General features: G+C 42.5%; 2 protein-coding genes across 6 annotated transcripts in view; one reads left to right on the top strand and one right to left on the bottom strand.

Moving 5' to 3' along the window:
* LOC118400991 (ankyrin repeat domain-containing protein 27-like) overlaps positions 1-5,663 on the top strand; it is a 34,942-nt gene extending 29,279 nt beyond the window's left edge. For 3 of the 5 annotated variants that reach the window (XM_035798069.2, XM_035798067.2, XM_035798065.2), the window contains 8 exons: positions 483-599; positions 1,445-1,609; positions 1,777-1,974; positions 2,184-2,303; positions 2,569-2,742; positions 3,001-3,160; positions 3,413-3,494; positions 3,794-5,663. In XM_035798069.2, the coding sequence (XP_035653962.1) occupies positions 483-599; positions 1,445-1,609; positions 1,777-1,974; positions 2,184-2,303; positions 2,569-2,742; positions 3,001-3,160; positions 3,413-3,494; positions 3,794-4,382 (1,605 nt within the window). In that variant the 3' untranslated portion in view covers positions 4,383-5,663. The remainder of the gene's footprint in view (positions 1-482; positions 600-1,444; positions 1,610-1,776; positions 1,975-2,183; positions 2,304-2,568; positions 2,743-3,000; positions 3,161-3,412; positions 3,495-3,793) is intronic. The other 2 variants (XM_035798066.2, XM_035798068.2) reach the window with 2 other exon arrangements.
* Positions 5,664-20,533: 14,870 nt separating this feature from the next.
* On the bottom strand, positions 20,534-23,497 carry LOC118400729 (iroquois-class homeodomain protein IRX-5-like). The gene is made up of 3 exons (XM_035797737.1): positions 22,997-23,497; positions 22,112-22,514; positions 20,534-21,893 (listed from the first exon to the last, which is right to left on the bottom strand). Exons 1-3 carry the CDS (start codon positions 23,234-23,236, stop codon positions 21,184-21,186), a joined length of 1,353 nt encoding a protein of 450 aa, XP_035653630.1. The 5' UTR covers positions 23,237-23,497; the 3' UTR covers positions 20,534-21,183.
* Positions 23,498-24,017: the final 520 nt, after the last annotated feature.

Below are 24,017 nucleotides of genomic sequence, written 5' to 3'. Positions count from 1 at the left end.
TTGAACTCAATTTCATGTTCAATTACGTTTTATGTCTTATTTTAGGGTACTGTCTTAAATTGCCTCAATATATTTAATGTTGTGAAACAATGAGCGCAATAATGTGCCAAATCTGTGATTTAGTGCATTATTATGGGGTAAGCATTGGAATAAGCCGCCTCAACATTTGCAGCCATGTAATATCTATTTAGGAGCTGATCTGTCGTCAGAATTGTGGAATCATTTGAATGAGATTTGAATGGAGAAAGCTGATCTGAGAGCGGCGCTATCAGTATCGACACATACTCCATCTAAGCACTTAGCTAACATGGTCTACGTGGTGTTTTGGGAAAAGCATGTGACGTCTTCGGACGTTATAGTAACGATGCATCGTTTAAAACACTGGTAAGTTTAAGTTCTATTGGGAAACCGGATCATGATCTGAGTGTGGTATGGCCAGCTGATTGACGGGGCTCTCTCTCTCCCCCTGCTGTCCCTGCCAGTCCCCTAACCGCTCTCCCGAGGCCTCTGACTGCAGCAGCCGCCGTTCCTCTGTCTCCAGCACCACCTCGCAGAGCTCTGAGGCCAGGCCCGACTGCGACAGGGTCCTCCACAAAGAGGTGAGCAGAGCACTCAGGACCCCTGTTTTAGGCAGAGTTGACCCTGAAAATGTCTGAGGAGTACCATCCTCTTAATTCAATTCTTGAGAGTTAGGGCAAAATGTAGATTTCTGCATAAACGACTTACTATAAGATTTCAGCTTTATAACTGTAAAATAAATATCATCATACTTAGTGACAGTACAATGTTGGCACCATTTTTCATAGATCCGACAACTTTTTCCGCCAAACGTCCTCTGAGCGACTCAGACACCATTCAAATGTGTGCAGACTTGTTACAACTTCTGCTTTAAGCACAGAGATTTTGTACATCTCTGACCTAGAGGAAGTGGTCTTGTTTCAATTCTGTGAAATTAATTTCTGTTTTTTCCATCTGTTACATCTGCTAGACTCTCCCGTTTTCATATGCGCTATTCCATGTGCATCTACGAGGGTCACAGGAACTGGAAATTGTTCCCTATGCAAATATGTCTGTGAACCTCACAGCTGCGCTTGCAAATAGCACATTTGAATCAAGACAACCAGAACTTTTAGGGATTGTAAAGCAATTGATGTTGCGCCTTTCACAGAGCACACTGTGCACATAAATATCAGTCAGAACTAGTCCAGAACCACTCAAAGTGGTGACTTAACATTTTAGGGAACAGAAATGGGGAGGGAATGTAGGTGAAATTAGATGCAGTATTTTTCTATTTATTGAGGGATGCTAATATTTAGAGCTTTCACACAAAGTTTTTGTAGGACTGACACTATCTGTAATTTGTAATCCATGTTGACAGTTTCTAAAGGCCCTGCGTTTACTGTCTGGTGTTCTAATAGGCTGCGCCTCTCTGTTTGACTGACAGGTGGAGAAGTTGCTGCGTGCGGCCGCCGATGGAGACATAGAGATGGTGCGGTACCTCTTGGAGTGGTTGGACGAGGAGCCAGAGGAGGAGGAAGCAGGGCCGCCCTCCTGGACTAAGTTGTGCCACCCACTGTGCCAGTGTCCACACTGTGGGCCGTCACAGAAGGTCAGACAACAACCCTCTGTCTCCTCACCACTGCAGGCTCCATACCCTGACAAACACACTTACCAAGTTTTTTTTGTAATGTTCCTGCAGAACTGTCCAGCTAACTTAATGTCTGTGCCTTTGTGTCTGTTTTATTGTCGTGTGTGTGCGTGCGTGTTTGCCTCCAGAAGTTTGTGTGCCTGCAGGCCAGTGGTCTGGGTGTGAACAGCAGTAGTGTGGATGGCTTCACTCCCCTCCACGTGGCGGCGCTCCATGGTCACACGGCGCTGGTGTCCCTGCTCAGCCGCAACGGGGCCAACGTCAACGCACGCAACAGCCAGAGTGCCACGCCACTGCACCTGGCCAGCCAGAACAGCCACATACAGGTGGGCACACAGTACTATAATTTAGCTGCGTTTGATTGATCTTCCCTGGCTCATCAGAAACTGCGGAATAGTCCCAGCACCCTTCCATCTAGGACTCCAGGCAGACTCGCCCAGAAGTTTGAAGTGTTTGAAAGAACACGCAGATCTGCTGCAGATTGTCTGGGGCGAAGATGGGAAAAGATTCAATCTCTCATTGGTTTTATGTTCAGGTAGTGACATCACTGCTGGAGTTTAACGCCAAGCTGAATAAGAAGGATCGCTATGGCAACACCCCTCTGATTCACACCTGCCTCAGAGGTCACCTGGACACAGCAACCATCCTGCTGCAGGTGAACAGAACACTGATACTGCTGCCCCCTAGTGGGTCAAACAGGCCAACACCATGACACTGGAGAAATAAACAGCTAAGTGGGGTCTTTATAGCTAGCTGCTATGGACCAAAAAGTAGAAAAATGATAGCAGGGCAATCACCTGACAAAGACCATGTTGGTCCAAACCTTGTAAACCATACCACCTAAGCTTCATTAAAAAGGCCGCCTATTGTGAGCAGCAGAACGGTGTGCGATCAGACGTTTCTATATTTTCTTCCTCCAGAGCAACGCCTCAGTGAACCTGTCCAACATCCAGGGCAACACGGCCCTGCACGAGGCTGTGAAAGGGGGCCACCTGGCCCTGGTGGAGCTGTTACTGCAGGCTGGAGCCTTGGTCCACATGAGGAACAAGAGACAGAGGACAGCATTGGACTGTGCCGTGGAGACCAGGGGAAAAGTGAGAATCTAACAGCCACTGAAGGGTTAGATCAGGGTCAAGGTGACCTTGTTAAACAGAGTTGCACAAATATGTACAGTATGTGCAACTTTATTTTTCTTAGATTTCTTAACTTTCTGTTCGTCAGCACCTCACCAACTGTTTTGTGTATGGGTCTACATGTCATTCTTTTCAGTAGCAGATCTGAACCAACAACCATGGAGCTGGGGGAAATAATGAGTTCTTTATGAAATGGGCTTTTTGTTTTTCCACTTTCAGAACACTGAAATCCTGAGGACTCTTCAGAAGGCATCTGGAGACTCCCACAATGCTGAACCAATCAAACTGCTCTCTGTGCCTAAGGGGGCTCTGGGTAAGAGAGTCGGTATAGACACCAGCCACTGTTTTTCCTTGACCACCTACCTGCTAGAGCGTGAAGGTACAGCGATATGTTGCAAGTAACACACAATGAAATGTCTTCTCACCAACTTTGTCACCTAATAATTATCTTGGTCTTTTTGGGGACCAATCTACTACTGCCATATTTTGGATTATTGGGGTTTGTTTTCCAACACCCAATAATTCAAACTATGTTCCACTGTCCATACCGTCATACCATTTAGAATGCATGCCCATGGTATGCTGCTGTGGATGTGGAACAATCTTTCTTACTTCTTTCTCCCAATCCCAGCACACTCATTTGTCCAGCGGCTCAAGCATCAGCAGGTTAATGTCAGTGGGAGACGTCAGAAGCTGGCCCAGTCAATAAACCGGTCAGTACCATGGAAAATATTGTGTGCCACTTTGTGGAAAATGTATGCTGTCCTTCATAGTGAAGTTAATCTCAATTTGACTACAGTTTGCAAAAAGATCAGTTGAGACAATGTGCGGTTTGTTTGTTTAGTTAAACGTTTCCTAGATAGAAAATGTGTTCCTATGTACACAAAGCCGATGCAGAACAACTTTTGTCATAGTTTACTCATAAGTTTCAATAAACGTACATTTTATGGAACTGCTATGCTTCGGTGCAATTCCTCTGAGCTTGTGGATGTTGTTTGATGTTTTTTTTCAGTGTTCAGCAAATGAAGAAAGGTCTTCCCAGGGACACCAGTGTGCCTTCCATCAACTCCCCCACTCCTGAGAGGTGGAAACTGAGGCGGGGGGAGACCCTGGAGAGCAGTGGGCCATTCAGCATCTGCTCCAGCCCAGAAGGAAGCCCCAAGCCTGGTGACCAAAGGGACAGAGAGAGGACCCTGAGCCGCAGTCACACCGTGGACACAGTGCACCCCAAGTCTCCTCATTGGGGCCGGGACCGGAGACACACAGGAGAGGCCGAGGCAAATGAGGACACAAACATAGCTAAAATCCCTTCAGACACTCCAGGTGAACCCTTGCATACATGCACACCTGACATACACACACCTGACACGTCAAGTACACGCACACCTGACATCCCATCAAATACACAACAAACCCCCAGCAGCGACCCGTCACACACTCGCGAGGATCCATCACACACACCTAGCCAAGTCAATGGAGATGAAGACCGAAACGGAGAGGAAAAGAATGTCCACACCTCACCAGACACCGAAGTAGAGTCTAAGAGGAACTGTCCTGAGACTGAGAGCCCACCCAAAGACATGGAAGAACTGGTAGAATAAATAGAGGGCCTCTGCGCCTCAGAGGACAAGGCAGACCCCAGTCAAGGGAGAACTTGCACAGTGTGGGTTAACCAGAGACGAGTGGGGCCTACTTTTAGTTAGTTGACCTGACTGTTATTTTAAGCACTTTTTCTCCTTGCCTTCACGAAAAAGGGATGCAAAACATGTTAATTCAACTTGATGCGAATGTAATTCTGTTTTAGCTTATTTTAGTTTTGTTGCTCACCCTTATAAAAGAGCCGGTCGATAGAACATTCTGACAGTGGATAGTGACATTGCATATCAGTATGTTTTATTGTTTTGTCTACTTGACAAAAATGCTCATCTGAATATCTATGATTATGTTACATCTGGATGTTTTTTGTATTTGAACATATAAAATCAGGGCTCTATTTTTAAAAATGTAGTTTAATTTGATTACAGTCCTGCGGTTTGGATTTTATTTTATTTACTGAGTTATTCCCTTTAGAAAACCATAAATTGACATACGTTAGAAATTTCCATTTATGGTTTTCTATCTATAACACAATCCCTGGTGTGTGGCATTTGAATGACTACGCATAGTGAGGCCACACTTGTATCCCAGTGAATGACGAAACACTTAGAATAGTTATCTTGGTTGCTTTGTAGGTAGAGAGAGAACCATAACAGTGTATACGCACAAATCTTTATACGGTAGCTCAATCCACTGACTCCACAAATGGATAGTACTGTCGCTAAATACTGCTTTTGAGAATATAATAACACAATTGCCATATTTAATTTGTTTATCCATCACCTTTACTCTATTCTGATATTTATCCTGTAGAAAATAATCGAAAGCAAAAACAAAAGTGTTTAATTTAGCATTCAAATGATAATTCAATTTCACCTCTATGGCAGTTAATCCTAATCCTGCAAAGCGAGGCCATATAGGACCCAACCAATTCTAAGGGGAGTTTGCACTTTACAAGTACCATTTTTTTTTTTTTTTTGGGGGGGATGTTTTATCAGCAACACTCTGAAATCTCAGTAGTTTTGAACTGACATTTATTGAACTCATCATTATCCAGCACATACAGTACATTGAACACAGATGACTAGCATCAGCTTACAGATGTATTTTTTTATTTCAAAGTTACTGTTTTGGTTTATACAGTAGCAGTTGTCTACTCCAATCTCAATGTTGATTATTTTCCTACTAAAGTATTTTATTACATTTTTTAAAAATGTTAGATGCAGTGAACGTGCCTTATTTAATTTGTCAAAATAACCTGTAATAAACTCATGATCAAGAAGTCATTTGTTTTGACTATTGTGTTCTTGGCTTATTGTTGGTATTTTTTTCTAATATTGTGCTTTATGATAGGTTAGGTAAGTTGGTTAATGTTATATTTCTACTGTTAAAATATTGTTTTTAAAGACTCACTCCAGCTATTTCTGAGCTTTTCTAGTTGAAAAACAATATTCCATGCATAAATACAGTGTAGGAACATACACTTAAGGGTTTTAGACTATATGGAGGCCATTCAAGGAGTTGGTCTGATGGTGCCCTCTGTCATTGGCCTCCCCCTTGCTTGAGGAGCAATACAGAAAAGAGGAAAGCGAAAACTCAGAATCCTGCTCATTACTCCAAATACTTTTGTTTTGAGCCGGCTTTGAACGTGGCACCGTTCTAGAGCGGAAATGCTCGTTTAGGTTCTACCTCGGAAGAATGACACAGGCTACATATTCACGAATTGGAGGTGGGAATGAACGTCGGTCATTTTCACGTGGAGTGGAGAAACCTCAAATGGGGCACTGGCAGCTGTTAATGTTAGCAAGACAGATAGTGTAGCGAGCTAGCTAACGTTATGTTGCAGTTTTAGATTTGTTTTTCGACGGGCGCCCAGTGCCGCCCCTAAATCCGCCACTGGTTCTTCGAGCAGTTGTGACAGAGCTTTCAATTTTGTGCAAATATGGGATATACATTTGCAAATAAATTATAAATATAGTTTATTTATTTGTTATCCAATCATGATGGAACGTCCCAAATCCTATACCCCAGACACCCACCTGAGCGACCCATACACTGACTATCTGTTTTATAGGCCTACTGCAATTAACCTTTGCCCTGCCAAGACAGAAGGATAAATGCGGTCAGAGACCCACTAAAGCAGCATTGCCCCCTCAAGATTCTGAGCCTGCCTGTCAGGGTTGGTCTTACAAGGCCAAAGCCCCTGGATGAGTGAGCATAATATACAAGGAATTTCTCAGAGCTGCTAATGAGAACCTTGATGACCTTGTACCTTGCCGGTGGGAATTCCAGTGGGGTGCCCCCACCCAGGTAGTGGCAGTGCTGGCAACACTAGGTGCAGTAACGCATGGGGAGGGGTTCAAACTTGGACATTCAGAGAGGGGTAAAATGATTATGCCCCTGGTGGCACAAAATAATCAAAGCTCTGACTGCACAGAGATGCTTGGGAAAATGATCACAAAGGGGGACCAGTGTGTGTCTTTCAGGGGAAGGGGGTGTATCGGAGCTCCATCAGCTTTGACATTGGTTAATCAAATCTCCCCATTCTTGCTCAATTTTGCATGCCTCTCAAACAGCTACAACCGTAGACGCATTTGCACATCAAGTCCTTTGAGTTGGGCTCAGGGATGGAACAACCGTTGAATATCTCCGCTTGTAGTTTTTGGGGGAACGGTGGAGAGAGTGTGTGTGTGTACAGTTGAAGTTGGAAGTTTGCATACACCTTAGCCAAATACATTTAAACTTCACAATTCCTGACATTTTATCCTAGTAAAAATTCCTTGTTTTAGGTCAGTTAGGATCACCACTTTATTTTAAGAATGTGAAATGTCAGAATAATAGTAGAGAGAATGATTTATTTCAGCTTTTATTTCTTTCATCACATTCCCAGTGGGTCAGAAGTTTACATACACTCAATTAGTATTTGGTAGCATTTCCTTGAAATTGTTTAACTTGGGTCAAATGTTTTGGGTAGCCTTCCACAAGCTTCCCACAATAATTTGGTTGAATTTTGGCCCATTCCTCCTGACAGAGCTGGTGTAACTGAGGCAGGTTTGTAGGCCTTGCTCGCACACACTTTTTGAGGTCAGGGCTTTGTGATGGCCACTCCCAATACCTTAACTTTGTTGTCCTTAAGCCATTTTGCCACAACTTTGGAAGTATGCTTGGGGTCATTGTCCATTTGGAAGACCCATTTGCGACCAAACTTTAACTTCCTGACTGATGTCTTGAGATGTTGCTTCAATTTTTCCACACAATTTTCCTACCTCATGCCATCTATTTTTTGAAGTGCACCAGTCCCTCCTGCAGCAAATAACCCCACAACATGATGCTGCCACCCCTGTGCTTCACGGTTGGGATGGTGTTCTTCGGGTTGCAAGCATTCCCCTTTTTCCTCCAAACATAATGGTCATTATGGCCAAACAGTTCTATTTTTGTTTCATCAAACAAGAGGACATTTCTCCAAAAAGTACGATCTTTGTCCCCATGTGCAGTTGCAAACTGTAGTCTGGCTTTTTTTATGGTGGTTTTGGAGCAGTGGCTTCTTCCTTAATGAGCGGCCTTTCAGGTTACGTCGATATAGGACTTGTTTTACTGTGGATGTAGATACTTTTGTACCTGTTTCCTCCATAATGATAAAGACATTTAAAAATGTTTGCACATTTAATAAAAAATAAAAAACATACCTTATTTACATAAGTATTCAGACCATTTGCTATGAGACTTGAAATTGAGCTCAGGTGCATCTTGTGTCCATTGATCATCCTTGATGTTTCTACAAATTGATTGTTTACCTATGGTAAACACAATTTAATGGACATGATTTGGAAAGGCACACACCTGTCTATATAAGGTCCCAAGGCTGACATTGCATGTCAGAGCACAAACCAAGCCATGAGTTCGAAGGAATTGTCCGTAGAGCTCAGAGACATGATTGTGTCGAGGCACAGACCTGGGGAAGGTTACCAAAACATTTCTGCATCATCGAAGGTCTCCAAGAACACAGTGGCCTCCATCATTCTTAAATGGAAGAAGTTTGGAACCACCAAGACTTCCTAGAGCTGGCCGCCGGGCCAAATTGAGCAATCGGGGGACAAGGGAGGTGGTCCAAGAACCCAATGGTCACTCTGACACAGCTCCAGAGTTCCTCTGTGGAAATGGGAGAACCTTCCAGAAGGACAACCATCTCTGCAGCTCTCCACCAATCAGGCCTTTATGGTAGAGTGGCCAGATGGAAGCCACTCCTTAGTAAAAGGCACATGACAGCCCACTTGGAGTCTGCCAAAAGGTACCTAAAGGACTCTGACCATGAGTAACCAGATTATCTGGTCTGATGAAACCAAGATTGAACTCTTTGGCCTGAATGCCAAGCGTCACGTCTGGAGGAAACCTGGCACCATATCTAAGGTGAAGCATGGTGGTGGCAGCACCATGCTGTGGGGATGATTTTCAATGGTAGAGACTAGGAGACTAGTCAGTATCGAGGGAAAGATTAACGGAGCAAAGTACAGAGGTCCTTGATGAAAACCTGTTCCAGAGTGCTCAAGACTTCAAACTGGGGTGAAGGTTCACCTTCCAACGGGACTCTAAGCACACAGCCAAGACAACTCAGGAGTGGATTTGGGACGCACTGCATTATTTCTGCCTCGTGCACCAATTCATATTGTTACTCCTATGACCAGAGAAAGTGAAATATTTCTCAATATTAAAAAAGACTAGTCACTAATAATAACAACGCATGGCGGATTGGAAATTATGCAGATAATTACATTGATGGAAGCTACAGTCGATCTACAATATTAAAGCTGATCTACCCGGCAGCGTAGCCTAGTGGTTAGAGCTAGGAAGGTTGCGAGTTCAAAACCCCGAGCTGACAAGGTACAAATCTGTCGTTCTGCCCCTGAACAGGCAGTTAACCCACTGTTCCCAGGCCGTCATTGAAAATAAGAATTTGTTCTTAACTGACTTGCCTGGTTAAATAAAGGTAAAATAAAAAAATAAAAATAAACACCCCCTAATATAATATTTACAAAATAACAAATATATACAGTCAAAATTGAAAAGTTTGGACACCTACTCATTCCAAGTTTTTTAAAATTAATTTGTTACTATTTTCTACATTGTAGAATAATAGTGAAGACATCAAAACTATGAAATAAAACACATGGATTTGAGATGATTCAAAGTAGCCTCCCTTTGCCTTGATGACAGCTTTGCACACTCTTGGCATTCTCTCAACCAGCTTCATGAGGTAGTCACCTGGAATGCATTTCAATTAACAGATGTGCCTTGTTAAAAGTGGAATTTGTGGAATTTCTTTCCTTCTTAATGCGTTTGAGCCAAACAGTTGTGTTGTGACAAGGTGTGGGTGGTATACAGAAGATAGCCCTATTTGGTAAAAGACTAAGTCCATATTATGGCAAGAACAGCTCAAATAAGCAAAGAGAAATGACAGTCCATCATTACTTTAATACATGAAGGTCAGTCAATCCGGAAAATTTAAAGAACTGAAAGTTTTCAAGTACAATCGCAAAAACTATCAATCGCATGAACTGGTTCTCATGAGAACCGCAACAGGAAAGGAATACCCAGAGTTACCTCTGCTGCAGAAGATAAGAGTTCAAGTAACAGACACATCTCAACATCAACTGTTCAGAGGAGACTGCGTGAATCAGGCCTTCATGGTCGAATTGCTGCAAAGAAACCACTACTAAAGGACACCAATAGAAAGAAGAGACTTACTTGGGCCAAGAAACATGAGCAATGGACATTAGACCTGTGGAAATATGTCCTTTGGTCTGATGAGGCCAAATTGGAGATGTTTGGTTCCAACTGCCGGGTCTTTGTGAGACGCTGAGTAGGTGAACGGATGATCTCTGCATGTGTGTTTCCCACCGTGAAGCATGGAGGAGGAGGTGTGATGGTGCTTTGCTGGTGAATTCAAGGCACACTGAACCAGCATGGCAACCCCAGCTTTCTGCAGCAATACACCATCCTGTCTGGTTTGCTCTTAGAGGGACTATCATTTGTTTTTCAACAGGACAATGACCCAACACACCTCCAGGTTGTGTAAGGTCTATTTGACCAAGAAGGAGAGTGCTGGAGGGATTCATCAGATTTGGCCTTCACCCAACCTCAACCCAATTAAGGGTTTGGAATGAGTTGGACAGCAGAGTGAAAAGCAGCCAACAAGTGCTCAGCATATGTGGTAACTCCTTCAAGACTGTTGGAAAAGCATTCCAGATGAACTTGGTTGAGAGAATGCAGAGAGTGTACAAAGCTGTCATCAAGGCAAAGGGTGGCTACTTTGAAGAATCTCAAATATAAAATATATTTAGATTTGTTTAACACTTTTTTTGGTTACTACATGATTCCATATGTGTTATTTCATAATTTGTTTGTCTTCACTATTATTTTACAATGTAAAAATAAAGAAAACCCCTTGAATGAGTAGGTGTGTCCAAGCTTTTGACCGGTACTGTATATGTCTGTCACATTTAGGTATCTAGCTATAAGTTAACCCGGATCACTCAAATGGATATTTGTAAGCAATTATGGTAAATCCAACTGCCCTTAACTAGGTGTCTTCACTAGATAGAGAGAGAGGAAGAAAGTGAGAAAGAAAGTGACAGAGGGAGAAAGGTGGAAAGAGGGTGAAAGACAGAGAGATGGAGAGTGAGAGAAACTGAAAGAGAGACCCCAGTGCAAATTTACTTAGACTTTGGTATTTTAACAACTCTTCTCTTCCAACTTGTTAGGCAATCACATTAACCTACGGGGGAAGGATGGCCATCTACGCAGGAGGGTGATTTTCACTAAGTAAGGGGAAGAAGGAGGCTGTACTAACAGAGACGCATGCTGGACATTTCGGAGTGAAGCGCATGTTTGCCAAAATCAACCTACGCTTCTTCTGGTGTGGGATTGTCAAGGATGTGGACAGCTGTGCAAGTGAAATAACCTATTGTATATCAATCCCATGCTATTAAAGCTGAAACGATTATGATTTCGATGAATGTCCTATCAGAGCGCACACAGTTTCTCAATTTGTCACTTTGTTCGTATAGGTCAGTACCTGTCTCGCCTGCCAGATGTTTGAGAGGGTGAAGACTGTAGTGCCTGAGTTGAAGCCCATTAAAGTTGTTTCATCACGGCACATGACCGGTAAGTGTGTGTCAATTCAAATTTTGTAATGATACGTTTTTTTTTTTACCGGTTGCTTTATTTTTGAACACAGCAGAGTTCAATATTATCAACTGTTTGTGTCAGTTTCCTTACAAATATGAAGACTGCATACTGAATGACACAGAAACAGGTAAGAATAAAGTAATCTTCTGTCTAACACTTTAAATGTTAGGGGTGGACCACATCGGACCCTTCACGAAATCCAGGAATGGCAACAGCTGGTGTCTGACGGCAACCGATTACTTCACCAAGTGGACGGAGGCAATACCCATTAAGGTCAGTGAAGGAAGAGAATGTGCTTAACTCTAAATTATCTTCTGTAACCCATTAAGAAAGGGTGCTTGGAACACAAAAAGGCGGTTTTCATGTTGCATGATACCCATCAAGAATGTTGAGGCCACCTTAAGGCGATGACGGACATCTTCAACACCCACAGTGCTCCTGAGGTCATCTTGAGTGACCGAGGTCGTGAACTCTGGAACAAGGTAATACTATTATAGGCTGTATTATGTCACCAACTATATAAATAGCGAAGTTTATTTACTGATGTATGATTTTCCTTAGAACAACAAAGCCTTGTTCGAGGACTGGGGGGGTGAAGCACCGGATCTCCGATGCATATCATCCACAGACAGACCAACGGTTTGTTTTATTTTTTTAAACAATTTGTTTTTAGTGTTTTGCCATGGTACATAATCAGACTGATCTTACATTGTCTATATATATCCCTTTCCTATCCCCTTCTCCAGGTTTGGATGGACGGACCAACCAGAACCTCAGGACTGCCATGGGCAAGTCCCTTGACGGGTACCAGGAATGGTGGTAAGGACAACCTGAAGGTAATTCTCTTTGCCCACAACAGCAGTGTCCAGGCCTCCACCAAGTACTCACCCTCAGCTTGTTGTACGGACGGGAGCTGCAGCTGTTGACTGCGGTAAACAATGCAATTGTATATACAATTTTATACAATTATGGCATATTCTGCAATCATTCAAATTTGTGTGTTATTGTTTGTCTATTGCTATTTTTGAATAACGTACTTTCAGATCACAGAAACTCCACCTGATGTGGTGGAAGTTGTGAAACCAGATCAGAATGCCTTCGAGGACTACATTCAGGCACGGTCTGAGAAGGTTTTTGACCAGATACATTTTTTTGTCTGCTGTTAATTTATTTTCTGGCCCTCCAAGAGATATGTAAGATAAGTATTTGTAATAATATGAAATAAATTTGCATTTATTTCTGTTATCATTCAAAGTGAGACTTGGGAAACCTCGTTGCTCTTTCGCTCCTAGCTGGAGTCATCATCCGTTAAGGTGAATATAAAAAATCTCAGATAATAACTATTTGAATTTGCACCCAAAATAACCCGAAGCTAGTCTAGTTTTCCTAACACTGACATTTCTCTTTATGTCTTCATAAGGGTTACCTTGGTGGAAGCCAACAATCTTCTCCAGTCGGAAGGTCGACAACTGAAAGCCCTGACGCCCTACACTTCGGTGAAGCCCGTGAGACAAAGTATGTTAAGCACATTTGAGAAAGCAAGACATTTTTAGCTGAGCTCATAAAAATGTACCTCTTTAATTTACCTCCCCAAATGACTTTAGGACCATCAACTGTCCGAACCACCCAGGAGGTATCCCATCCACCAGAGCCAGTGAGTTCGGATCAGTCTGATTCTCTGTGCTCTGAATCAGAAGGGGACCAGCTTGAGGTCGGCTATATTTTCAAAATCTGTTGAAAACTTCATATCTCTCCTTCATAACATTGCACTAATCTGTCAAATGTTCCCACAAGAGGCTTGTGTCCGACTGGAGGAACAGGGACAGGTAGGTTCAGTCACTGGACTAGAAGACACTAGTGAGGTTCTCATCACTAGTGTCCAACAGGGGCAGGTAAAGCCAACTGCTCTCTCAGGCCGGATGGAGGACCTCCGGGGGGGGTTCATTCTTCCATCACACTCCTGGTTAGACTATTTTACAATCCTGATCATGCTCAAGCTCTTTTGCAGGTTCAGCATGCAGAAGTAGGAGGCCTCCTCGCGTTGGGCGACACCGCCACGCTGTCAGCAGTACCAACACTGGCTCAGGGGTTTTGTCCAGATAGTCAATCTCAAGGCTAACCATTGAGTCATGGTAAGTAATCTTCACTGCCAGGTAGGCACTGTTAAGGTGTATGACTCCAGTGGTCATGACCCACCCCAGAGTTTCTCTCACAACTCACCTCTTATCTTTTGCAGGGACCTTTGTGACTGTGGAGTGGCCCGGCAGTCCAGCAAGCAGAAGGGGTGCACAGATTGTTTGCTATTGAGGAACTCTCCATGGCACGATACCATCATAAATCCATGAGTAAACACATGTTCTCATGTTTTCAGGCTGAACGCCTGGCACCATTTCCCAGTCCCGATTCCAGTCCCCGGTGCTTCTGTCAGAAATACGTGAGAGAAGGTAAGGAGGCGGCCTGGTGCAGGAGATGCTGCAAGCATTTTCACGTGTCTTGTTTGTCTCATGTCGTCAATGTGCGTGAATTTGTCTGTCCATCGTCTGTCATCTGTTTTGTCTGATGTTTTCCCCACCCTTGTTTTCAGTGCTTGGCCGGCTCCCCGACTCAAGACGGTAGGTATTTTACTACATTGCATGTTGTTGTAAATTGTATGTTATTGTAAATAACCTTAATAACCTGTTGTAATATTGTAATTAATTTGTATAAAGATGTGTTTTCTTGTATTGCAAGTAACGTTTACAAGCATGTAAATATTTGTATATTTTTCCATTTGTTTGCTGGTAAGTATTTGAAACTGGACCCTCAGGACTGCCATGGGCAAGTCCCCAGTCGGACACAACAGCAGTGTCCAGGCCTCCACCAAGTACTCACCCTATCGCCTGTTGTATGGACAAATGTATACATTTGCATTCTAAATGTATTCATTGCAAGTCAAATTTTTATATTGACTGTTCAGTTGCCCAGTTCCTTACTGGTCCTTAAATTTGAGGTTCTCCAAAGTAGCCACCTTTTGCCTTGATGACAGCTTTGAACACTCTTGGCACGAGCAGATAATGACAACATGACAATAACAGTAGCTTTAAATTATGTAATGAGATGGAGGAGGGGATGGGATGAGTGGACAAATTGTCGGGAAATCAGATGTCACTAGATGCAGAATTTAATCTGGAGGGAGAGAAAGAGAAAGGACGAGGAGAGCGGAAAGAGGCTGAATCAAGAGACAGGTGCTGCGACTAGTTATTATTGTCACTTGTCCTCGACAGGCAGCCAGTCACAGTTTAATTAAGGCCTCTATAACCCCCTACTCTATCTTTTAAGTGTTTGACCTGATGGGGCTTGGATAGGTGTAGCAATATGGTGATGACTCAACCCTGCTGTGTAATGGACTACGGGACACTTCTGCCATATTACGTACACAAATCTAGAACCCCCAGATATGCAAAAACCAACTAGAAACCAATGTCCAATTCCATACCAACCCTGAACAATTTTTTTTATTTGGAATTGGGCACAAAATATGAATGGCTAGAGAGAAGGGGTTAACTTCTTCAGGATCAGTGGGTTGAGCTAACGTAGTCTAATGCGATTAGCATGAGGTTGTAAGTAACATGAACATTTCCCAGGACATAGACATATCTGATATTGGCAGAATCTGTGTGCTTAGGGTCGTTGTCCTGTTGGAAGGTGAACCTTCACCCTAGTCTGAGGCCCTGAGAGCTCTGGAGCAGGTTTTCATCAATGATCTTTCTGTACTTTGCTCCGTTAATCTTTCCCTCAATCATGACTCGTCTACCAGTCCCTGCCGCTGAAAAACATCCCAAAAAAAGAATGCTGCCACCAATATGCTTCACCGTAGGGATGGTGCCAGGTTTCCTCCAGACATGAAGCTTGGCATTCAGGCCAAAGAGTAAAATATTGGTTTCGTCAGACCAGAGAATCTGGTTTCTCATGGTCTGAAAGTCCTTTAGGTGCCTTTTGGCAAACTCCAAGTAGGCTGTCATGTGCCTTTTACTGAGGAATGGCTTCCATCAAGCCTCTCTACCATATAGTCCTAATTTGTGGAGTACTGCAGAGTTGGTTGTCCCGCTGGAAGGTTCTCCCATCTCCACAGAGGAACTCTGGAGCTGTGTCAGAGTGACCATCAGGTTATTGGTCATCTCACTGACCAAGGACCTTCTCCACCAAATGCTCAGTTTGGCCAGGCGGCCAGCTCTAGGAAGAGTCTTGGTGGTTCCAAACTTCTTCCATTTAAGAATGATGGAGGGAGGCAACCGTGTTCTTGGGGACCTTCAATGCTGCAGAAATGTTTATACCCTTCCCCAGATCTGTGCCTCGACACAATCCTGTCTCGGAGCTCTACAGACAATTCCTTTGACCTCATGGCTTGGTTTTTATTCTGACATGCACTGTCAGCTGTGGGACCTTATATAGACAGTTGTGTGCCTTTCCAAATCGTGTCTAATCAATTGAATTTACCACAGGTGGACTCCAATCAAGTCGTAGATTAAAGATGATCATTGGAAAAAGGATGCATCTGAGCTCAATTTCAAGTTTCATAGCAAAGGGTATGAATGCTTATGTAAGGTATTTCAGTTTCTAAAAACCTGCTTTTGCTTTGTCATTATGGCGTATTGTGTGTAGATTGAGGAAAATGTTTCATTTAATCAATCTTAGAATAAGGTTGCAACGTAACAAAATGTGGAAAAAGTCTAGGGGCCTGAATACTTTCCGATGGAACCGTAGGTATATGATGATGAGATGGTCATGTCCAATGGTATATACTCTAGAATACTTTTTTTTTTAGGGGGGGGCTATGGAAATGCAGTTATTAATGTATACATACGTTTTTGCCATGTATTCTATTTCAGACACCTTAATGCATACTTTTTCCATTGCATTATGTGAGCTAAACATACAAATAAAAAAGTATATACATGTTTTTATTACTAATGCTACTATCCCCGCTACAAAAAAAAAAACTTCAATACATGTAATGTTGTCCTTGAAATACTGTTGAATTCCATTCATTCCTGTGGAGGACTACTCCTGGGAAGTGCCAATATGGCAGATAGGAGGATTCAATGGCCAGTACAAAGCATCAGCAAACCAGGGTTTATATACAGACATCATTGGTCATATTTTATGTCTTACAATGGAATTCGCTGTCCTCAGAAAGGAAGAGGCAGGAGGGATGAAGCAAGATCACGTGGGACCATTCTAGCCAATGAGAAGGCAGATATCCTGTGCACAACAGGCACAACTCGTATATAAAATAGTTTTCCTCAAAGTTGTCGGTATGCCTCGTGTGTACTTTATGTTGGTACTTTTGTAACAACCGAAACATCACAAAACGTATTTTCTATCAAATAATAAATAAGCCATTCAATTGTTTGTTGACCAAATTCGACACTCTCATTGACCTCCATACAAAAATGTATCTTTTGGTGGGTGATTTTTTTTTAGGCCGAGTTACCCGTCTTGCTTCGCCCCTTCTACTCTCTTGCTCAGCTCAGTCACGAAGAGGAAGAACTTTGCAGCAGGTGGGTGGTAAAACATTCAAGTAAGACCCAGCCCTGAAATGAAACGTAGTCTGAAAAGTATTTGCACATCATCTATAAAAGGGAAACAGCATTGACACAGATTTCCATGGATGTCCCACTTCGGATTTCCCAGTTAAAGCCCAAATAGATCATACTTTGAATAAAACTATGACTTAGACTTAAATCAATTTCCAACATCATGGATAATCTCAGGACATCGTCTTTCAGTTAAACAAAAGTGAATTTCCGCTGTTGTGGTACTTTTAAGTACGCTCGTCCTACTCATTTTAATTGAATGGTATCCACCACTAGATGGCGGTGTTTACCCTACAATTCGTGTTGCCTTCCGCCACAGGCGATCCAATAGCGGGGTCCTAGGTGCTACCAGAAGAGTTAGTAGCAAGCAGAGACAACAGCTGAGCCTCAGTCTAAGAATGTTGCTTTCTGCTATGACACCATGGAGTCCATATTGTTCATGTATGACACTGTCAACTTGGCCTCGTGTGTGGAGTGCCAATGTGTTCAAGGCATCCCAGGCACACCCTGGGCGTTCTCTTTGCATGGTCCTGGCTGAAACAGGTGAAGCGTACTCCATGGCCGTCTGCTTAGGGGGATGTAGGGGAGGCAGGAGGTTCAGTACTTCAGGACAGGTGCCATTACGAGCTTCAGCCTCCCTGCTCGCAGCAGGGGACAGTTATGAGTGCAAGGTGTCTTCCACAGACTCATGGTCAGTCCTTGTATTCTCTGTCTATGAGTGTGGTTTAAGTGTGGTTACAATTTACCAGACCCATCTTTTAGCTTTGTACCAAACCGAGTGACAGGAAGGGCTTGATCAACACAAACTCAGGGCTGTGGCAAAGATATTATCGTTTGACTAGTTTATTGCTTTGCCTTTTCGCCTCTGCTTTAAGGTAATTCCCAAACAAGGGATGGTGGAAAAACAGAGTTACAGTGAAAACGGATGAACCTGACAGAATGCCACCAGCCAAACCCACGGAAGGCATGTCCTGCTGTGTGATATTCAACAGTGAGGGTCACTGGAGGTATGACTCTAAGCAAACAGCACCACCTGGACACGACACACACTATCACAGGCTCAGTATGGCAACACTGGAGGAAAGTCTATATAATATTGTGAAAGCGTATCTAGGATGTTCTACCTGGTCTCAGGCTACATCAGGCAAACCTTTTGATGAAAAACGTCAAGCGTTGACGTTTGTTTGACATTTGTTTTTTAGGAGAACATAAACAAATTAAAAACATTTTGGGGCAGCGATATTGCATGCTACAGAATGCTTCTCGTCTGCAGTTACTTCGCCTAGCCCACATTCAGTAGGGAATGTAGGCAGTGGTTACTGATTGGCTGTCTCTCTGGCTGCTGTGTAGTGTTACTCACACAAGAGGGCACTCCAGGCAAAGTTATGGTTACATGAATGTATTCTACACGTCTGCCTCAGTCTGTTGTGTCTACCCTCCTAGAAAGCAAGTGGGCTTGCAGGCTTTTGCTCCAACCTTACTCTTAACACACCTGATTCAGCTAATCGAGGTCCTGAGGTAAAAGGGATGGTTTGTTTTGCAGGAGGGTAGACCCCTGCTCTGAACACCACATGGAGCTATATGTTAAATGAGGATGACACATGAGGTCATTCATTATATGTAAAGCACTTTAAAACATGGGAAAAGTGCTATTGAACTGCAAGACTTACAAATGGCTTGTTTATATTATTTTCATATGAAAAGTACTGCATGTGATGTGGGGGGAGAGAGCTTGTTTTGAGGCAGAACATTACCTCAGCCCTCAGAGACCAGAGACTGGGCCGTCCACCCTGGTGTTCTACCTCTGAAAGATCAACACTGAGAACAGATGTTTCTATAGAGGTCCTGGAGAGAAGTGGAGAGGGAGAGGAGCTGGAGAAGGTGAGGAGATGGAGAGGAGAGGGAGAGAAGAGGAGGCATAAGGGAGAGAAGATGGTGAAGGTGTACTGCATGGCAGGGGGCTAGGTGATATCAGATCCTAACATCTGTCAGTCTTAGGGGTTATCCCATGCAGAGTTGACCTCACACTGGTTGAGAGACATGTCCCAACGGTGTCGGATGTCGGGTGGTGTTTAGCTTCGATGCACAACACAGTTGGGAAAGCGAGACATATGGGCCCTAAAGTCAATCAAACGATTGCTTAACTGCAAATGTTAACGTTTTAGTTTATCTATTGAATTGCAACTAAGGCCAATTTATACAGAGGACCGCTCTTAAATAAATTCTGAGGGTATATCTTTGGTATGATCGAGTTACTACATAGATAGACTGTTTAGATTTTATGAAGCAGATAATTTTCTTTTAGGAAGTGGTCATGGGCCAATCATTTGAATGCGTTATATGGACCAATTTAGCAATAGTAACATATCGTAGCCATTAGCCAGCCATAATAATACTCATCCATCAATTACGGCTTGATTATCTGAGGATTTATAAGCCTTTGTTTTGCTGTTACTTATCATATTTGAATTCCTTTTTTAGACATTGAGGTAGACTGGACTTGGCCCATGGGCTGCCATTTGTGTATCTGGCACTTAGAAGTAATTCTATAAAACTAAATGGGTATATATTCTGCACTATTCAAAAACTAAATTGTCATATTTTGCCATTGTGATAAAATGATCCATATACTATCAATTTGAGTTTAAAGTTTAAAAGGATACCATGTATTCTTCTTATGGCCTTTGTGTAGCCTGAGTTTTTTTTTTACTGAAACCAAGACCAGAGATTTGTATACAAATACAAAAATTAAGTAGCTTACTGAAAATGTAAATTGTCCATTAAAAAAAAAAACAATCTATTAAAGGTTTGCATGAGATCATGGTGTGTTTTTGAGTTGACTGTAGGCCTAGAACATCTCGATAAATCTTTAAACATCCAGAGGCAAATGTGTTTGTATTTATTCACACTTTCTCTGTTAGTTATCAGCTTCAAAAAAATACTTGTTTGTCCAAGTGGCTTTTGAGCAAAATATAGCCTATGCAGAAAGCAACGAAAAATCACTAACATAGAAAACATACTTTAGAGATTACATAGCCCTTTAAGTCATTGTGAATTTAGTCGGCCGACACAGAGTTTAGTACACAGTGGCGCGTTTTGCCTCACCTTTCTCTGCATGTTTTGTTACTGTTTGGCTCTTGCAATTCCACGATTAAGAGAAATCCCCTCCTTCGGGAGAACATAAATTCGAATTTACACACTTAATTCCTCGAAGATGGCCTCGGAAAATGTAAGCTTCTTAAGTGTTGATATTTTAAAAACCCAGATATATGTCTGGTTACCGTGGAATATTTTGTGGTTTGATCACATGTAATTTCCTCTCTTCTCAAGTTAAAAAATAAATTAAAAAACAGACTACAGCATTTCTGATATAAGGATTACATTTTCCACAGTTGCTTCAAGTAATGGCTACTAAAATCTAGACTACATGCAGAGGGAATTTCGAGAGTAATGTATGGCTTATTGCAATACAGGACATATTGCGTATTGGAATGGTGCTTCGATAATGCAGTCAATGCAATGATGAATAGTTTTTATCCAATAATCCAATACTTTTGCCGGCATTGGCAACTTTCTGTGTGGAGTTGTGTGCTTCACATGGCTGTGATTATTTGGCAAAGCACACATGTCAACTATTACAGCCATGCAACACGAAATTAACCTGGTAAAAATAGGTCATTTTTTGCGTAATGAACGGCCAAAGTCAATAGAAATGACAAAGTAACACACTTTTCTTCTAAAAAAGACTACAATAAAACTAGTCTTCTTTAATTGATAATTATTCACCACGTGGTCTGACAAAGGAATCCACTTTTTTCCCTCCACATTATCCTTTAAAACATTCTAAATGTAATAATTGAATATTCACATTCCTAAATAATTATTTGTTGCCTTTTTAGGAACTCCCCGGAATAGTCATTGTCATTGTTCCATTTGCATCTCAATATGTTTTTTCCCCTACTGAAAATATAGTTTCTTTTCCCAGTTGGACAATAAATAAAACGTCTATATAGAGCCTATAGCTTACCAAATGTCACACAGGCTACTAGACATGTGTCATACCTTTCTTAATTTCATATCTCAAGTCTTTACAAATATCTATCTGTGTTTGGCTCCTAGCTTGGCTGTCTCTTGTCAGAGCCTCGGCTCTGTGTAACATAGTTTGATGTAATCCATTTAAATGCGTCGCTGACCCCATGTTGGATCCGGGGCTCTGCAGGTGTCCAAAAGTGCCATGATAGTTCGAGTAACCCTGGAAAAAGGGAGACGTATAATAGACATGTCTGGATAGGGCTGCACTGTGAGGGAAAAGATTCTGAGAAGCATCTCGTAATGGAGATGACATAGGCCTACCGCCCGGAATCTCTGTACGTAATTGTCTGGGCACGGTCTGAGCGGCATCACTACATCCTTTACATTTATCCGAAGAAGTTGCAATCTCCGCGAGCGACCACAGTTTTGGCTTCGGGGCCGGAAGGGCCGAGTGAATCACTGATGTAGCATTGCTGGAGTTGCCTGAGTCATTACGCCTCAGTGGAGGTGGACTTTCCGAGGCTGCGGAGTCTGAATCCCTTTCCACTCCAAGGTCCGCGTTTTGGGGAGATGCTGCGGTGGTGGGCCGTGGCATCTCGGGCACTCTCCTGTCCCCGTGGTCCTTTACATTCGGATCAATTAAGACAGGTTCCATGTCATTGCCGCTATTGTCTTCTTTGTATTTCTCACAGGGGATTCCCACTGGATTTGGATGCTGCCCAACTGCAAGATATAATAAATTAGACCAAAGCGTTCAAAGGATTAGGCCCAATCACCCTGTCAAGGTCTAACGAAAGCAACAACATTTTTAAGTCTATGCAGTGAATTACATAAAAATTGGCCAATACTTTTGAAACTAATGAAACGTCTGGGGAAAAAAATTATTTTAGACATACTGTAGCATAGAAAGCTATATTTGTTAAAAAGTGACTTAAACTTACCTGCTTCATTTTTCGACCCAATTTCTGCCGTGGGCTTAAGTGGCTCTTCTTCGTCGTCATTCTTCTCCAGGTCAATGTTGTCATCTTCTTCCTCATCCTCACTTCTATTCCTCGGGGTCCAAGTCATTTTATTCTCTTTCTTCAACCGCCGTCTGGCGTTGGCGAACCAGGTGGACACTTGGGTAAGTGTCATCTTAGTAATGATGGCCAGCATGATCTTCTCACCCTTGGTTGGGTAGGGGTTTTTGCGGTGTTCATTGAGCCACGCTTTGAGAGTGGCAGTCGCATCTCTTGTAGCATTTTTCCTGTATGCAGGGTCTCCATATGGATAGCCCAATGCTACACCGAACGGGTGATACTCTAAAGAGCCAGCGATACCCGCTGAGGGATCGTACGCGGAGCCCTAGAAAGTCAATAGAAAGTCAATAGATACGAATTTCTCTCAACAGTTTGACCTCACAAGACTGGGAAGCTTAAAGGTAGACATGGGTAATTTCTAGACCTTCAATTTCCAATTGTATTGATCATATTTAGAGTTCAAAATGTATTTATATAGGCCTATGCATAAGCTATACAACGTATGACAGATACAATATTGGACACAATTTGAACAACAAAAAAAAAGTTTTTATTTTGCAAAGTTGAAAAAATAATTGTGACTAATGATTGCATAAGCTCTTATTATAAATGACTTAACTTTTATACATGTTTTATTTAACCTCTATTGATTGTGCACTAATTGTATCAGAAAGCTATACTTCAGTTTACTCGTTACAAAATCTGGATACAAATAGGCTTTTTCAAAGAAACGAAAGGCATTTTTTCCCAATAATTATTCCGAAATCGAACAGTGCGTAATTGTTAAACTGTACAGTATTCACTTACCACAAATGAGTTCAGTGCCGCCGTCTGCTCTCCGCTATACTGGAGGTGAGAATTGAAGCCAGGGGATGAACCATTGAACGCCGGTGATCCCGCGTAAGGGGCGAAGGCTGAGCCTGAAGACGACCGGCCCAGTTCCTCTGTCCTTGGTCCTCCTAAAATCACACTGGAACTGAACGGGGGACAGGAATGGAGAGCTAGAGACACCGACGGTTGGAAGAGAAAGCCTTGAGGATAGGCCATGGTGAGTGACTTCCTAAAGTCAGTCACTTATGTCCACTTGTGCACTTTCGACCTTAGATGCACACACACAAGAAAAGCGCATGAAAACTCACATCTGAAAACAGTTCCCTTCCCTCAATGTTCGCATTTGAAAAACAACTAATCCATTCAATAACATTGCGAAATGTTGCGCTGGTTGGTTTGTTGTTGTTTGCTGCAGCAATTTGTCAGGGAAAGTTGTCTGCATATAGCTTTCCAACGGAACGCTTTGTCGATGCTCAACCTGCCAGGCTCTGGATATGGGAGAGTCAGCGGAGGAATAGGCAACCTCATTCTATGATTGTCAGCTCCACCCCCGTGCGTGCGCGCACACACACACACACACACACACACACACACACACACACACACACACACACACACACACACACACACACACACACACACACACACGTTATGCTATAATTTAGATCGAAATAGACTATTATCAAATCATTAAGCTAGTATTGTGAAGGCTATCTGTACCCCAACACACAAAATGATATCAATCTATATAATTTAGACCCAATTATAGATTATTTTATTATCAACTGCACTCCGCGTTAACCAGAGCGGGATCGCTGTATGCACTGCTAACATGATCCCTAACCTGATCTTCAGTTGTAACAATTGCAGGTATATAGGCTATATCACAATTGCATATATCTAAATATGTTATTTACCAGAGAAATACATTTAAAAACACTCAAGTAAAAGCAGGTAGCGTAATAAAAACAAAGGAATAATTGTACAGTCTTACCAT

The sequence above is a fragment of the Oncorhynchus keta genome, chromosome 22 (genome assembly GCF_023373465.1).
Source record: "Oncorhynchus keta strain PuntledgeMale-10-30-2019 chromosome 22, Oket_V2, whole genome shotgun sequence".
Classification (NCBI taxonomy): domain Eukaryota; kingdom Metazoa; phylum Chordata; class Actinopteri; order Salmoniformes; family Salmonidae; genus Oncorhynchus; species Oncorhynchus keta.
This window is presented reverse-complemented; position numbering and strand designations above follow the sequence as displayed.

Bases quoted from the DNA above. Each gene is read 5' to 3' on its own strand.
- LOC118400729 (XM_035797737.1), bottom strand. From the start codon at position 23,236: ATGGCCTATCCTCAAGGCTTTCTCTTCCAACCGTCGGTGTCTCTAGCT. The intron at 22,515-22,996 runs GTAAGTGAATAC...TTGACTTTCTAG, and splicing joins CGGCACTGAACTCATTTGTG to GGCTCCGCGTACGATCCCTC. The intron at 21,894-22,111 runs GTAAGTTTAAGT...TATATCTTGCAG, and splicing joins TGGGTCGAAAAATGAAGCAG to TTGGGCAGCATCCAAATCCA.